Source organism: Mytilus trossulus, chromosome 6, assembly GCF_036588685.1.
Source record: "Mytilus trossulus isolate FHL-02 chromosome 6, PNRI_Mtr1.1.1.hap1, whole genome shotgun sequence".
NCBI lineage: Eukaryota > Metazoa > Mollusca > Bivalvia > Mytilida > Mytilidae > Mytilus > Mytilus trossulus.
Genome location: NC_086378.1, coordinates 85885744 through 85902774, shown reverse-complemented (window position 1 = coordinate 85902774; position 17031 = coordinate 85885744). Strand labels below are relative to the sequence as shown.

At 30.5% G+C, this 17031-nt stretch overlaps 1 protein-coding gene across 2 annotated transcripts in view; it reads right to left on the bottom strand.

Moving 5' to 3' along the window:
- Positions 1–538: 538 nt before the first annotated feature.
- Positions 539–17031, bottom strand: part of LOC134722078 (protein FAN-like) — a 29670-nt gene continuing 13177 nt past the window's right edge. For both annotated transcript variants that reach the window (XM_063585547.1, XM_063585548.1), the window contains 18 exons: positions 12748–12811; positions 11994–12099; positions 11463–11532; positions 11113–11244; positions 10550–10592; positions 9967–10169; positions 9326–9416; positions 8219–8277; positions 7863–7930; positions 7485–7552; positions 6976–7037; positions 6610–6671; positions 5862–5918; positions 5489–5624; positions 4603–4641; positions 3745–3847; positions 3122–3231; positions 539–2557 (listed from right to left, as the gene is read on the bottom strand). In XM_063585547.1, coding sequence (XP_063441617.1) covers positions 2475–2557; positions 3122–3231; positions 3745–3847; positions 4603–4641; positions 5489–5624; positions 5862–5918; positions 6610–6671; positions 6976–7037; positions 7485–7552; positions 7863–7930; positions 8219–8277; positions 9326–9416; positions 9967–10169; positions 10550–10592; positions 11113–11244; positions 11463–11532; positions 11994–12099; positions 12748–12811 — 1556 coding nt within the window. In that variant the 3' untranslated portion in view covers positions 539–2474. The remainder of the gene's footprint in view (positions 2558–3121; positions 3232–3744; positions 3848–4602; positions 4642–5488; positions 5625–5861; positions 5919–6609; positions 6672–6975; positions 7038–7484; positions 7553–7862; positions 7931–8218; positions 8278–9325; positions 9417–9966; positions 10170–10549; positions 10593–11112; positions 11245–11462; positions 11533–11993; positions 12100–12747; positions 12812–17031) is intronic.

Here is a 17031-nt window from a genome sequence, read left to right as displayed (position 1 = left end):
TGGGAATAGGTGTGTAAAGTGTAGAAAAGTTAAATGTTTTAATACTATTCAAGAGGAAAGCATCTTAGATTGTATGTTCTGTAAAAGATCTTTGGATTTTTTTTTAGTATTCACAGCTGATTCAAGACACCTCTAGAATAGGCAGTTTCATAATAACTTTGAAGCCCAGTATTGATTGCTGATTAAATTGATGTAAATGATTTAGACAGAGGTTTCAGTTAGTACTTAGAAGACTCAACAATTAAACGTTGTTTCTAAAGACACTTCTGTTGTTTATAGAAGCTTACATGAACAGATGTTTCATGATTTTCATTCAGGGATGCGATTGGAAATTGGTCTGGCATGGTAAATTGCTATTTTTTAGAAGTACAAATTAGGGTAACAATAGTTAACCAGTTCTCATATCTAATCAATTGATCAAAAAGATACAAACTAAGGTAAAGAAAAAAAAAAGAAAATAGCACAAACCCAAAAGAAGCAAGACCAGGTACAGAGTAAGCATCTCTTGCTATGCATGCACAAACTAATTTCAACAAAAGAATATTTCATATTTTAATAATATCAAACAGTAAATATTTACTGGTAACAGCTAAATTTTGGCATAGTAAAAATGATTTGCATTTGATTGCACATTGGTGGTTGCATATACTAAATAAACAATAATAAACATTAACATTAAATAATCATGCAAATATATAATTTAATTAACATGTTTTAGTTTCTAAGAATTTATAATTAGATGTATAACATATTATCTATAATAATTGTCTGGAAACTTTGTCCATAACCATTGCATACATATTTTTCTAATTTATCATTGGTACATGACCATTGATTTGGCACTGGCCACGACTTATAACATGCATATACCTTTTGATAACTTTTTCATTGAACTAAATCCAGAGTTTAAAAAGTATTGATTTTTAAGATATTTCCCTTAGGCATGAAAAAGTTTGTTGGTATATCTAACTTGATTTTGAACAATTCTTAACAATTCATTATAAAAAAAGGATGTTTAATAGCCAATCCTTCTTCCTCTTTATTTTATATGAGTAACAGCTATTATTTCAATTTTTTATGTACATGTATTATACATAATATCTATGGAAAAATATTCCATTTGTAAAATGCCATTATATTGAATGAATTTAAGCACCAAACATCCTTATCACAAGACTCAACAATCCCCTCTCTTCAAATGAGTTACTGTGTATTTCATGACTTATCATAGCAAGAAGAAACATATAATTCTGACAAAATACAACTAAAATAAACTACATATTCAAATATAAAAGTTAGAAAATGTGGTAAGATTGATAATGAGACAGACAACTCTCCACCTAAGGCCACACCAATCTGATTCCTTGTTCGACGGGCCCTCCTGCACCTATTTTTTTCAAAACAGAATTTTTTTATTTTTTTTATATTCCCACTTCCCGCATGTGGAAATGTAATCATGTCCATTTCCTGCACTGAAACAAAACTATCCAATCCATAGCCACTGCATGTTTATCCACCGGTCCTGATTGATTCAGGGGCCTGTTGTTCAACAGTTATTGTTTGTTGATGTTGTTCATTGGTATTTTCACGTTTGGATATATAAATTAGATTGTTGGTTTTCTGTTCGAATTGTGTATGCTTATAATTTTGGGGTCCTTTATAGCTTGCTGTTTGGTCTGTATCAAAGCCCTGTGTAAAAGGCCGTACTTTGACCTGTGTTTGTTATTATCAGGTAGAGAACAACCCTCCCTCAGACAAGGGATCATTTTACTGATGTAGAAAAGAAAATAGAAATACCAAGGATTTGTATAGTTCTTCTTTACAAAACCTTTGAAAACTTAGAATTTTGTACTCAAAAAGAGGAGAGTTACATCATATTTTAAACTACTTTTTTCTCGCCCCAAATTTTGAAGTCCAAAAATTCATAGAACAAGAAATTAAATTGGTGTGGCCTAACCCAAATGGAGAAAATGTTAAACATGTATAACAGGTGATATGTAATATAATACAAAATTTAATGACTTGCCATTAAAATCATTTCAAAAGTAAATACAACCAAACTTTTCATACATACTTATAACAATAACAATAACTATATGTTTTAACAAAATGATATCACAGTCATATGTTCAATTTTTACATGACTTCCATTTAACAGATGCATTTTCAATATTTCTCATGCCTTTATCGGGCATACTTGAACCCTACCTATAGATGTGATTCTCTCGGTACCTGTACTGTGCATGTTTAATTGGAATACCCTGTTAATCCTTTGTCTCTTAGAATACAAGAAAGTGTTCCCTTGAAACAGAAATACACATATCTTGTACTACTTTCTGTTGACCTTGACATTATAATGACCTCTATTGTTCCATTGACCAAAGTTACTTTGTGTATCCAAAATAAGTCAGATAGATCTGTTTGGTTACTGCTGCCACATAAATAAACAAGACTTCCAGCTTAAAGAACTATTTTTATGGTTTCCACAAACTGATGACCTTGTCTTGACCTCCAGTTACAATGGTGTTATTACCAATGTCTATACAAGTTATAGCATCTACAATAAATAGTAGGTTGTATGTTACAACTATTTAAATGATTTAAACAAAAAAGAATTTTGATATGGCCTTTATTTCAGTTCCTTGTAAGTTGAATTTTACAACATAACATTCTTATAAATCTGTTAAAATGTACTGTTTACTTTTTGACATATCCTTAGTCTGTCAGACATCAGTAAATAATAATTCTGAATTTTGTCAGAACAAAATTTTTGCTTCTCAATTTCAAACTTCTTGCATTTAAGGGAAACTAAAAAAAAATTATTACTGTCTATAGTCTAATTTGAGTATTTTTTCACAAGTTAATGTCTTATATAACAACCATGCAAGTTAAACATTTTTTTAATGATTTTGTTGTAATCTACATATCCAATGTAGTAGAAGTCATCATTTTTTAATTTTTTAATTCAGATATTTTTCTTTATTCTTTATTTTTTTTACCACTTTCATCCAGTCTTTAATTTTTTTTCTGCCCATTATTTCTATGATTTCATTCAGACCCTTGTATACTATAAAAAGCAAACAACACCCCTCAGATAATATATTATCCCAATAATATTTACCTGAATGTAAAGATTTCTTTACAACCACTTGACCTCTATCCATATCCCAAACTTGAAGGTCACCAGAATAGCTTCCTGTCAGTAACAAATCTCCACACCACATAAAACACCTACAATAAGAAAACTTTAATAATTCTATATGTAAACATTACGAAACGATGTATAAAAGCTCTAAATCAGGTACTCTATAAGTTTATAATTTCTAATCAATATGCAATTCCAGTTTGTCCCAAATAAATGCTGGGTCATCTAGGATTATAAATTGTATCAAATCATTATTATTTATGATAGTCTATAAGATATATAAATGCTATAAATTCAGAAAGTATTGCAGGCATTTATTATAGCCATTTTATCATTTTTAGACTAAAATATGATTTAAATTTGTGCTATCTTGAGAAAATTCCTGTTTAATTCATATAAAAAAAAATCAAAATGCCTGTTTAAATTATTGCGATTAAAACCCTTGCACATTTTTGGCAATAATTAAACATTGCAAAAATAGTTGAATTTACAAAATATGGATAAAACAAATATAAAAAAGTGATCAAATATTCTATTCATGTTAAACATGTAACTCAATGACTAAAAAGGACATCTGGATACATGTATTACAGACTTACATAATTTGGTCCTGTAAATCTTTGACAAATATTTCAGTTCCTGTCTCAATATCCAGCACTTTCAGGTAACAATCTTCTCCACTGGATAAAATTCTCTTATTATCTAGAATTTTATAAATAAGTTTTAGCTATAGTACAAAGTCTTTTACACTGTAGAATTTCATTCAAGAGTTTGATTATTCTGTATGGGTATAAGATTTCAATAATAATGCTAACTAGGGCTTATCATACATGACATAATGTTTGACCTAACACTTACAAGTTACAATTTATAACCTGTCAAGGGTTTTTCCAGTTAGCTTTTTAAACAAAGAAAAGCCAGAATTGCTCTTATACACTTTAATAAATAAATTATCAGACTGTCTGTATATAGATATAGCAAACTATCAGTTGCTTAAGATAGTAAGAAGCTATTTGTGCACGAATTTACCTAAAAAGCTGCATAAAATGGCATGCAGGTAATATTCAAATTTCCAAACTTTCAGCTACTGCTCACTTATGATACACCCAACCGAACATGCATTTGTTACAAAATTTTCAGATTAGTCACTCTGTTTAAAATGAAGCAAGTATTCTGTAAACATTAATTTGTTGAGTGATGAATCTGAAAGTGCATCACACAGTAAAGCTGACTTATATAAACCCTGAAACCAAAAATCAGAAATATTTATGATGTAGCTCCTGAGAAAGATGCGAGGAAAAATATTCATGGGAGGGATGAATGGACTGACAGATGTGTGGACAGAGGTAAAACAGTTTTATCCCCACTTTTTTAAGCTAAACAAACTAAAACAGAAAATAGTCAATGTATCAGGAATAATAATTTAATTCATTAAAATTAAGCAAGCCAATATTTACCTTGACTCAAGGTTACTGCATTGACCTTGGATGAATGAACTGAAAGGAAGAAGAATAGTTCAATTAAACATTACATGAATTTTTGTAAAATACTTAATGTGTCTGCTGCTGAAACATCTGGAGAGAAGTATTGCACAATTGTAGAATGTATACATTTTTCTATCCTTAGAATTTATCAAACTATGAGAACTAACAAGAATTCAACAATTGTAGTGATAAATAGGTTGGTTTTTTTTATATATTTTTTTTTATTATATCAGTACAAATATTCAATTGTGTTTTGTTAATTGATATGTATGTTATGTCTATCACTCATTGTTGAAGGTCATTCAGTGAACAAAAATTGTTTAAATCTGCGTCATTTGGTCTGATAGATATGACTCATTGGCAATCATACCACATCTCCTTATTTTCATTTTGCTTTTTCTTCTTTAGAATTAAAAACTGGCTAACAATTAGGAGATAAATGTATTGTATTTTAATCTCAGACAGCATAAATTGGTGATTTGATGGTCGCAAATTAAGTTTAACTGGCGACACATTAACAGAGCTAGTAAAGGGTAATTCCCTACCATCAAATCACCAATTGATGAAGTCTGAGCTAAAAATACAATATAATTATCTCCATTCTGATAAAACTGACAGAAAACAATGTTAAATCATACATTTAAAGTTTTCTTACCTTGTCTGCACTTGCTGTGTATGTTTTCATAGCATCAATTGTGAATTGATGCCATAAAATTGGTCATATCCAGTGAAAATGAAAGTTACATACGATGTTACAATAGAATATGGATTGTTCCAAAAAAAATGGTACATGTATATACAGGCTTATGTTGCATATTCTTATTTTTATTCGTCTTAAAAAAATATAGTAAAAACTTACGATTGTGTTCTGTTAACTGGTACATAGATCTGATATCCCATATTACTATTTGCCCTTCCTTTGAACCAGTAACCAGTATCTGACAGTTGCTATCAACACACTGACAGTTCACACCAGATTCATGATCCAGTTGTCCCTGTAATATTAATAAAACAGTCATAAACTTCTATAACTTGTTTTAGATTTAATTAATTCTTCATCCTTCATTTTATACAATCTTTGCTTTATAATTAAATAACTATATAATGTCAAAATTTTAGATCTTTTTTAATAGACAACAAGGATTAGCAATATGTCTGTTATATGCAAATAAACTACAGACAATTAGTCCATTAAATTCCCTTATAAAAAAAGCCAACATTGTAAAACTTACCACAAACTGAGCTGGAACAAAAGGATTAGATGGTGATGGTGGGGTAAAACTCCACATCTATAAATAGATATAAAATAATGTGATTGGAGGGTAATGTAATAATCTACATCTATAAATAGTCTATTATTTGACTGGAGCATCTATAAACATGACAATTACATATAAACTAATTGATAGGATGGTGGCTGTGGTTTAAAACTATATATAATTCCCCCAAACCTTTTCTACTTATAAATACTTAAATTTTCATTCTGTTAATTTAAAACTAAGGTTTAAATGGAAAAACTTTTGAAAAATATTTTGCATCAACTAAGCAAATACTGCATACACACAGGCACTTGTTTCTGTACGCATTCAATGGTCTGGAAAAAGGTCAATAATTCTGATCTCAAGTGTGTTATTCTGTTTGAGGGGTGTTCTCAAGGTATGTGAGAGTTGTTTTGGTGTAAAGATAAAACAATTACCGACAGACTGGTGTATGTTTATTGGTGAGTGGGACAAGGGTAAGTAATAAAATATTGGTTGAAGCTAACACATTGAAAATTTCCAATTTTTTGTACTGGTATGGATAGTAAACCCCACATTGACAGAAACAAGTGCCTGTGTGCATACAGTATCAAATACATTTTTGAACGGTTTATAAATTCGGAGGTCAGTATTTCTGTGATTTTACTTTTTAGTACTGAAAAGGGTGTTTAAATCTCATCAACATTACCTGTGTTTGAAGAACTATTTATAGCATATATACCTTTACTGTAGAATCCCAGGAAGATGTAAATAAAATGTTGTTTATCCAAAATACATCAGAAACTGAAATACAAAATTAGAGAATAAATTCAAACAAGGTTACTAAAAGTTAACTCATTTATAAGTGATCATATAAACAGAAATGAGTAAATCTAATTAAGATGATTGCTTAAAATAAAAATAAGAAACTTATGCAGATAACTTAGGGACAACTATTTTATATTGACATTACACTTTTGATTCTGTGATGAGCATTTTCAAATAAAAATGTCGGCTATAAATATTAATGATTATTTCTTATTTAAAGCCTTATCCATATGAATTTCTTCTGAACTCTATAATTATATGTAAAGAATATGAATCTAACCTGCATCATCATGTGCTATTAAAGTTTCTAAAATTCTGCCAAACTCAATACTGTAAAAATATCTACAAAAAATGAAACATCACATTAGATAAAATAAACTAAATTACACATCAAACAGTGCATAACTTCTTTGGATAAGGTGGTGGTCTTTTCATATATGTTTTGTGGTTATATCATAAAATAACAATGCATTTTCTGCATTATAAGTATAAACCATCTACTTATTTTTTATTTAATGATTTTATAGTCTATCTACTCAAACAATCTGAGCTTGAATATCCATTTGATAAACTCAATGGTTAAAAGAAGATGTGGTATGAGTACCAATGAGACAACTCTCTCATCCAATTCTTAATTTATAAAAGTAAACCATTATAGGTCAAACTACGTCCTTTAACATGGAGCCTTAGCTCACATCAAACAGCAAGCTATAATTGGCCCCAAAAATCAAGTCCATATGTTGTAAGCACCAGTCATAGATTTAAAGGTAAAATAATAAATATACTAACACATTATTGTCCCAGGATCCGACCACTATGGTTAAATTGTCTGGTAACAGCTGACATGATGATAAAGCCTGGAAGGAAATTCATATCCTTAATTTTCAAACTTATATTACTAAAATCTGACAAAAATGCCTGATTTTCTTTTCTGTATCATAAAAACTATCAAATATGTATTTATCCATCTATTGGAGAAAAAAATAAAAATAAAATAGATATAAAAAACTTGACATTTTTCATGAATATTTTGTTAAAGATGAATGGATTGCAGTGCATCAAAAACAAGTTGACTATTTCAGTAACACAAATATTTAACCAAACATAACCACATGTATAAATGAAATAATACATGTGTGGAAATGAAACATTGCATAACTAACTCACCATGCTAGATACATTTACACTTCTTAATTGCCTCTGTTCTTCTAATGAATACATCTTCAAGAAACTGTCTGTAAAATATACAAATATTTTTGTTAAAGTACACCATATCTTTTCCCTTATAATTGTGTAAATAAAATTGATAATAAAAGAGTTCCACATATATACAGAATCTGCATTGTTTCAGGGTTTATCCAATGCATTGAAGCATTTTCCTCTAAACAACTATTACATAGGGGGTATGCATATTAAGAGGCAATAGCTCATAGGTAAACATCAGTTTAAAATGTGTCCATTACTTTACGGTTGTCATCTTAATAATTATTTGAGAAGACAATTGAAATCTGTCTTAATTTTACCTTGAGAAACAGAGAAAATATTTCTTCCATCTCTGGCTAGACAAAGATCTGTTACTGAACTGTAAATAGAAAGTAATAAATTTAACAGCATTGCAAAGTGTAAACTACAAAAAATTGGTTACTTTGATAATCATTAAATAAATACTTTGGCTGTATGGTGACCTATAGTTGTTAATTTCTGGGCCATGTAGTCTCTTGTGAAGAGTTGTCTCATTCGCAATCATACACCTTCTCTTTTTTTTTTATATTTGGGACCTTTAATTTTCATGAAAATACATGCTGTTTACATACATAAAGTCAGTTATATAACAAATATTTATATTGTAAATCACTACAAGTAATATATTACCAAGAAATTACTGAAAAAGTGGCAATGAAAATATCAGAGGATCTTTTTTACTTGCTTTTGCAAAATAGCCCATCATACAACAATATACACCTATTGACTGGGTGTGAGGATAATAGCAAGTTTGTTGTTCCTGAGGTACCAACTATTGCTCGAGGCAAACTTGATATTACCCGCACAATCAGTCATTAGGTATTTTATTATACTGAACAAGTGTTAAACTTCCCATTCTTATAATAAATTCTAGCTAAAGTACACCAAACGCAAATTCACTTTTAATATACGGAGAGCGAACCCATATTATGAATAAGGTACTTTATTTTAGATCTTTAAAAAATTCCCGTGAGTATGTTTTTTCTTTTTTTTTATTGCTTCTTGTAAGTGAAATTACAATCAACACAAACAAAATCCACCGTTTACAATATTAGAGTGAGTTTGACGTTGCAAAGCATACGTAGCCAAGCAGAGTAGTCAATGCCATCATTATCGTCCACTGAAATTTAAGCATGAAAAAGTATGTGAAAGATGATTATGAAACTATTTACCGGGGCAATAGTCTTTGAAACTATTGACTGGCAAATGGTTCTGTGGAATGAAATAGCACAACTATTTCATTGCTTTTTATATAGAAAAAGCATACTGAGGTATAATAATGTTATTTAAAATCACAAGACACAACATGTGTAAGTCATGCTTCTACAAGTTTAAAGCATAACGTCCTAATTTTACATATTAATTTCTACATTCATTACATTACTTACTCTTTATGTAGAGTATACTGGTGAAATAATTCTAAATTGTTTAACTCCTGCACATCAAAAACCGTTGTTGTAGAGTGTGTCTGGTCTTCATCTGCAACACATAAATAATATAAAAAGGCTAATGGTAGTATATGTAATTGTTTGCTTAAGATGTGTCATAAAGGAGGAGTTCCTTTCTTTCTGTTTGAGTTATAATCAAAAATAGGCATTGGTTGAACAAAAGATTGATTGATTGATTTCTAGTTGCTCAACATCCAGTGGCAAATATTTCATGCATGTTCAGGACAATTGAACATAAGAAGACTGACAACAAAACACTGTTAAAAAAAAAGACTTCAGAAAAGTATTCAATTGCAACAATCTATTAAAGTATTATGATCAATTACAATAAGTTTTAAAATTACGATTAAATTAATATTTCTTACTGTTATTGTGCCAACTATGAGTTGACAAAATGCAATATAGTTCTTGAATGAAAAATAGAATTTTATATGTTTTATATTTCAGGTAAGTCAGTAACACAATGGTCATCTTTCTTTCTCACTTTCTACATAACTCAGTCAACCTGAATTACTTTACAATGTATGTACATGTATCAATAAATGAATGGATAGTTTTTCTATAATTAGATATAAAAGTACCTGTGTCTGTAGATAGCATATCATCAGAGTTTTCTGGTGTAGGACTATTTCCTTCTTTTACTTCCTGTGTAAACTGAACAGTACTCTGGGGACTAGGATGTTGGAACTTCTGTGGATGTTGTGTTTTAAACAGCTGTTTGGGTGTTTGACCAAACTCCATAATCTGGATCTCCATACGAGCTCTCTCGTTTGGATCTGATATACTGCCAATTAAAAAAAAAAAATTACCTTTACATTAATACTAATAGTAATGAACAAAAATATTGGACAGCATAACAGATTTTCACCTAAGAACACCCTGCACCACTGAAAAAGATAATTAAATGTACACGAAAGAAAAAAACATAATAAACAATACAAAACAGCTAGATTTGATGCAGTTTAATACACAATATGGAGTGTTGTCTTTGTTAAAATATTGACTGAAAATGGCAACAAAAGTTATTGCCAAGAGTACATTTAAATGCTTAATATATATTAGGATGTCATTCATGTTTTACAATGAATTAAGAAATATAATAAAACTTTTGTCCGACAAGTACCAAACAATGCTAAGTAAACAAAAAGGCTTAAATAAACCTACCTGTCTAAATCCACTGCACCTTCATAAGTCATGTAGTAAAATACTGCAATGATATAATAATGTTTGATTAAAATACAATATAAATTATTTTTTTAATATTTTTAATTTATTTTATTTTATAACTTCAATCTGTGAAAGTATTCATAAACAGGAACATTAATTCTATCTTGTTAACCTAGTTTTTGAGCGCTTCAAAATTAACCCCAATTAAATTTCTTGAAAAAACATAAAACTGTCATTGTTCAATGCTTTTGCACTGAAAAAGTAATTTTTGTGTATTCAAAATGCATTGACTATATGTATAATTGTATGGTATAGCCTGCCAATTCTGAATCTAATGCACTTTCATTATAATACTGTTAACTCAATTAACATAGCTCCATTTTCAATGCAGTTCATATTACAAAAGTCACAATAAAAGATGATTTGTTCCTTTGAGTAGTGTGGTTTGATTTATTAAATTACATTAGAAGTAGATAATCTCATTTCATTCAAATAGTAAAATTATTCCTACAAACTTTCTTTCTATCTTATTTCATTCAAAAACAAAATGATTTACTTACCATTATCTGCTTTCTCTGCCTCTTCTCCTCTTTGTTTATATCCAAAGATTAAATCAATCCAATGATGAAGATGTGATGATACATAATCAGACTCTAATGCCATTCTCAGGGACTCTTTAAAATCCTCTGGACCTAAATTTGAAAACATTTTTTGTTTTTGTTATAAGAATTGTATTTGATTCACTATCCTCCTAGTTATCAAATTCAGAACAAAATCATTAGAAGTTATACCCTTGAAACTTAACATTCATCAAGGTGCAATGCTTTTAAAAGAATCATTATTGGAAACATTTATAATGCAAAAGGGAAAACTTATTATCGTCCTTCGAATATTTTGAATAACAACTTACTAATTGCCCAAGGTGGGAGATCTACGTCACCAATTGGTTTACCATCTTGTCTGATACCGAAATTTGTGATCTGCAACAAAATGAAATTACCAATAACAGATCATTGCACAAAATATTTAGTATTTGAGAAAAATAGAAATTTTAGAAATAGAAATTCTGAAATTTATTTAAAACTTTGAGTTTTGTTCTGCTTCAGTATAAAATGAGTCAACATAAAAAGGTCCATAAGCAATTGTAGGAGTGGGTTGAAAAAATGACTTATTAAGGGAAGATAACTCAATTGTTTAATTGTTTCTAATTGACAACTGATTTATTTTTACTTCCCTTTTATGAACATTTGTGGTTTTTCAGCAAAGCATGATATATTTCAATGTATAAGTAAAATAAACATTTATCTTCAATTTTATACAAATAAAAACAAAAAGCATAAGTTTTAAAATAGCATAGTTTTGAACAACACAAATAATTTGGATCAAAATGATAGCCTGCTAATTGATGTAATCTTAGCTTATTTAGAAAAAAAATATTTACCCCTTTGTTGTAAAGGAAATCAGGATGATCCGGAGAATAAAACTCTGGTATCAATTCTTTAAAATCAGCTGCACCTTCTAAACAGTTCTGCCAGGTATCTAACAAACTGAAATGTATAATTTTTCATTTATTTTTTATTCAAAATGTACCATCTTAACAACAACATGATATAAAAGATAATGTCTGTTTGTAATGTATAGAAAACAAAAAAGTATCTGACTATAAGATGCAAGTTTTTTTCTTATTAGTTGTTATTGGCTTTGACTTAGCTGACAGTAACTGCCAGTACTCTAAGATCTGTACTTTGCGTCTTTTTGTTGTAGGGATGCATAAGTATCCTGCTATGCTCACTCTGTGTTTTTGTAGGATGTATTTCTGCTTTGTATTCTATATGTATAAGCTAAGCCCTTTTTAACTGATCTTTATTGTTTGTTACACCACTGTCCAAGGTCTTCAAACTTAGACAAGGAGCCTGTTATTCATGGTCTTCATTTGTTGCTGTATACCATATTTTTTGGTTCATTATTTTTAAAATAAATCAGGCCATTAGTTTTCTTGTTTTAAATGTTTTGCATTTGTCATATCAGGGACTTTTCAAGCTGAATAATCTGTATGGGTTTTACTCATTGTTGACCTATAGTTGTTAATTTCTGTGTCATCTTGTGGAAAGTTGTCTCATTGGCAATCATATTACATCTTTTTACTTAAATAGCAAGATAGTAAACTTTAACATCTATTTTCATATAATTTTTACCTGTTAAACATTCTGTCTGGCTGATCAAATTTACCATTTTGTAAACACAGCACATATTCTGGGGCTGAAAAAAATAAATAAGTGCTTGACTGAACAATCTACTTCCTTTTATTTTTTCAAATAATAAAAACTTAGTTGTTAACTTCTATGTAAATTGGTATTGGTAAAGCGTTTACTTTTCTACATTGGCTAGAGGTATAGGGGGAGGGTTGAGATCTCAAGTCAGGAGCCTCTGGCCTTTGTTAGTCTTGTATTATTTTAATTTTAGTTTCTTGTGTACAATTTGGAAATTAGTATGGCGTTCATTTTCACTAAACTAGTATATATTTGTTTAGGGGCCAGCTGAAGGATGCCTCCAGGTGCGGGAATTTCTCACTACATTAAAAACCTGTTGGTGACCTTCTGCTGTTGTTTTTTTTTATGGTCGGGTTGTTGTCTCTTTGACACATTCCTCATTTCCATTCTCAATTTTATCATGCACTAAATTCCTAAATTCCAAGAAATTAAACAATCATTATAAATCACTGGAAGAATTTAACTTTCACAATAAACAACTTATCCATAGGACTCAAATCAGCTAAAAAGTTTAAATCAAACTGCTTGTAACCATTGAAGGGTAAAGTTTGCGATAATATATTATTGGGAATGCATTGTCAATAAAGCATTTGTTGTATTTAAATCAAGTACAATTCTAGACAATGGGAGATAACTCCAGTTTTTAAAGATGACTTTAACAATAACATCATTAATATTTCTAGAAAATATATTAGATTCAAGCACCTTGCAAAAGTTATCTTATTTTCTTGACAAATGGGACAATACCCCTAATGCGCCTTGAAATGAGGAACACAAAAGTCACGTGTAAACAAAAAATCTCTGTGTAGTGATATTTGACACATTTCTATGATAAACAAATGACTGAGCTGAACCATTAGTGTTAATTTAGAAAGTAAGGGAACACAGAATAAATGTGTAAAAACCATGGAGCTATTAAATGTGTTCAAAGTATTAAAAATTCAAAGAACTTATTGTGTTAAAAATGGGATTTTTTACCATGAGGAGCCACATCACAAAAGGATACTCGGGGTTTGCTAAATTACGGAAAAATGAATCGCACTTCGTACCCCGAAAATTTAACCACATATGTAATCAAAGCGCTGTAAGCACTGTAGGCAGTTAACCAAAAACCAAGGCATATAATTATGAAAACTGTGGCAATGTTGCTTCAACTTTTTTTTTAAAGATTTAAAAGAACAAACATTAAACATTCATATATATTTGTACATTTATGTTTATTTAATGAATTAATCATTAAGGCAAATAATTCATATTTTATCAAGGTTTTCATTAGCAACGCACATGTACTTCATGAGTCAGCAGTGGTACAAATTTGCAAGGATTGCAGTTCTTCTAGTTGATCGTAATTGTTCGTATTAGTTGACTGTTAGTGGTTCAAGTTGACTTTAGTACGAGCTTGTAAAAGTATGAATGGACTTGCTTCCCTGGAAAGAAAACTAAGTTTGTGTTGTACAGCACAAAAGTTACAAATCAGACAAATGTTTACTACTACAGGGATCAACAGTGAGGTCTGACTGACCTGTCAATAGTGAATGTAAATGACTCCCACCTTCACCCCAAGTCCATAATGTCTATGTTTGGAATAAAATGACAGGTGTTAGGGTCTAGCAAAGTGATATGCATATGTGTCGCCTATGAGATTGACCTTGTATGTCATTCAATCTTTTTTGAAATGACAAACAGGAATGAATATGGTTTAGGCGTTGGTATCTCAATCTTTTACAAGTTCTCAAAACACACACAAGAGGGGTGACCCTAGGGACTACCCCTATTTTTCATTTGATTTCTTATATTGTCCCATACATGAATATATATGGTTTATGGGTGGGTATCTCGAACATTATCAAGTTTTCAAACAGGAGGGGGTGGGGGCCCCAGTGACTTCCCCTATATTTCATTTGATTTGTTATATTGTCCAATACATAAATATATATGGTTGAGGGGTGGGGTTCTCATCTGTTTCTAAGTTATCAAACAGGAGTGGGTAGGGTGACCCTAAGGACTCTCCCTATATTTCATTTGATTAGTTCTCATACATGAATATATATGGTTTAATTTAAAGGTGGAAGCTTGACTGTTTCCAATTTCTCAATCAGGAGGGGTAGGGGGACTGCGACGACTCCCCCTATATTTCATTTAATCTAGAGTTGGGGATCCCATCTGTTTCAAAGTTCTTAAACATGAGGGGTAGGGTGACCACAGGGACTTCCCCTATATTTCATTTGATTTGTTATGTAGTCTTATACATGAGTATATATGGTCAAGGGGTGATGATCTGGAATTTTTCCAAGTTCTCAAACTAGAGGGTGTACAGTGACCATAGGAACCCCTTATAGTTCATTTGAATTTGTGATATTGTCCAATACATAAATATATATTGTTTAAGATTGTGGATCTCGACCGTTATAAATTCTCCCATGACCTCCACCAATATTTCATATGATTTGTTATATTGTCCCATACATGAATATATATGGTTTAGGGTGGGGAATCTTGATCGTTACCAAGTTTTGGTCATATTGGTCTCTTCTGGATAGTTGTATCATTGGCAATCATACCACATCTTTATTTTTATATATAAGAAACTTCCTGTCCAGCTATTTTAACTGACCTATCAAAATTGAGAAGAAAAAATTACCCCTTGAAATTGCAGAAATATGTTTAATTTGAAAAGCATTTAACATGCATTACCAACATTTATCACTGATAAAGAAAATTCATACTGTTACCAGGAACATATATATTGTTAGATAAACTGTACCCAGCTGTCACATTGTACTGGAATTTAACATTAAAATTTGTGTACAAAATGTTTTCTGCTTTTTCTTTCTTTTACGTATATCTTTTGGTTTTCAATTGTGGTGTTTATATTTATTTACCATGCATAGATGTATTTTGTCACCTGTCTGGATTTTTTTTAAATGATAGCCAAACCCGGGATTACCATTATCCGATTCCAGAATCGAATCCGATATTGTAATTGTCTTCCCCCGCAGCCATTTTATTTTCAATGTTGTTTTTGACAGATGGAGTGAGATATGATTTTACTCGGATTTACACATTATTTGTCGGCGATTTTCTGTATAAAGCTAGCGGTTGAACAAATTGAACATCGCTGTCATGAATAGTAATGATGAAAATAAGTTTGAGATCGTTTATAAGAAAACTTTGGAAAGCTATTTTTTTATTTTCTTTCAAGGTCCGTCAGGCATGTCGGACGTAGCTAGTAACCAAGTAGAAAGTCCGACTGCAAAACTGGAAGATCGCAGACCTCGGACACCACTAATTTGAACCCATGCGTCCAAATTGAAAAGTCTAATTCAAAATTGCCGCCAATAGCCTGATCAGTCGAACTTATTTTAATAGACTACTGACGTAGTTGACTCTGTATTGATGACAAACAATATTCCTACGACTTTTGCAATTTGGGAAATCTAAACAACTTGTCTTTAGAGATTTTCGGCGATTAAATATTTCATACATTTGTTCTTTGACATCTTAGCCAAAAGCTCAGGGGATAATAAACTACATAAGGATTCCTAATGTGCTCTACTTCCTATGTGCAACTTCAAAACTTTTGGGAAAATCGACGATCATCTAAGGTTTTTTTGGTCATATTTTTTTTAATCAAGAATGAAAAGTATGAAAAAAATGTCCAATAAGTTATAAATAACATAATATCCAGTTAGATAATAACAATGGCACGTATTTCAGCATTTATTGGGTAGCACACAAATCCAGGGTGCAGCTTAACTGCCTAAAAATTTCAAAGTTGTAAACCCTTAATTTTGGCAAAAATAAGCGGAGCAGAACAAAACTTAAACTTGATCTTTAACTCATCATGGTTAGCTCTCATAGCAAAAATCATCCCAATATCAGAAAGCATTAGGAAAAAGGTTTGTATAACTGATTTTCAACAATTTATCAAAGTCCATAGCCTGTAATATCGGCAAAGATTATCAGAGCAGAACGAAACTTTAACTTGATCTGTAACTCATCATGGCTAACTGGACCAAAATTCAGCCCAATATCTGAAGAGGTTTAGAAAAAAAGTCTGTATAACTGTGATTTTCAACAATTTATCTAAGTCCAAAGCCGTAATTTTTGCAAAAATTAGCAGAGGGGAACATAACTTATACTTGATCTGTAACTCATCATGGTTAACTCCATACAAATCAGCCCAATATCTGAAGGGGTTTAGAAAAA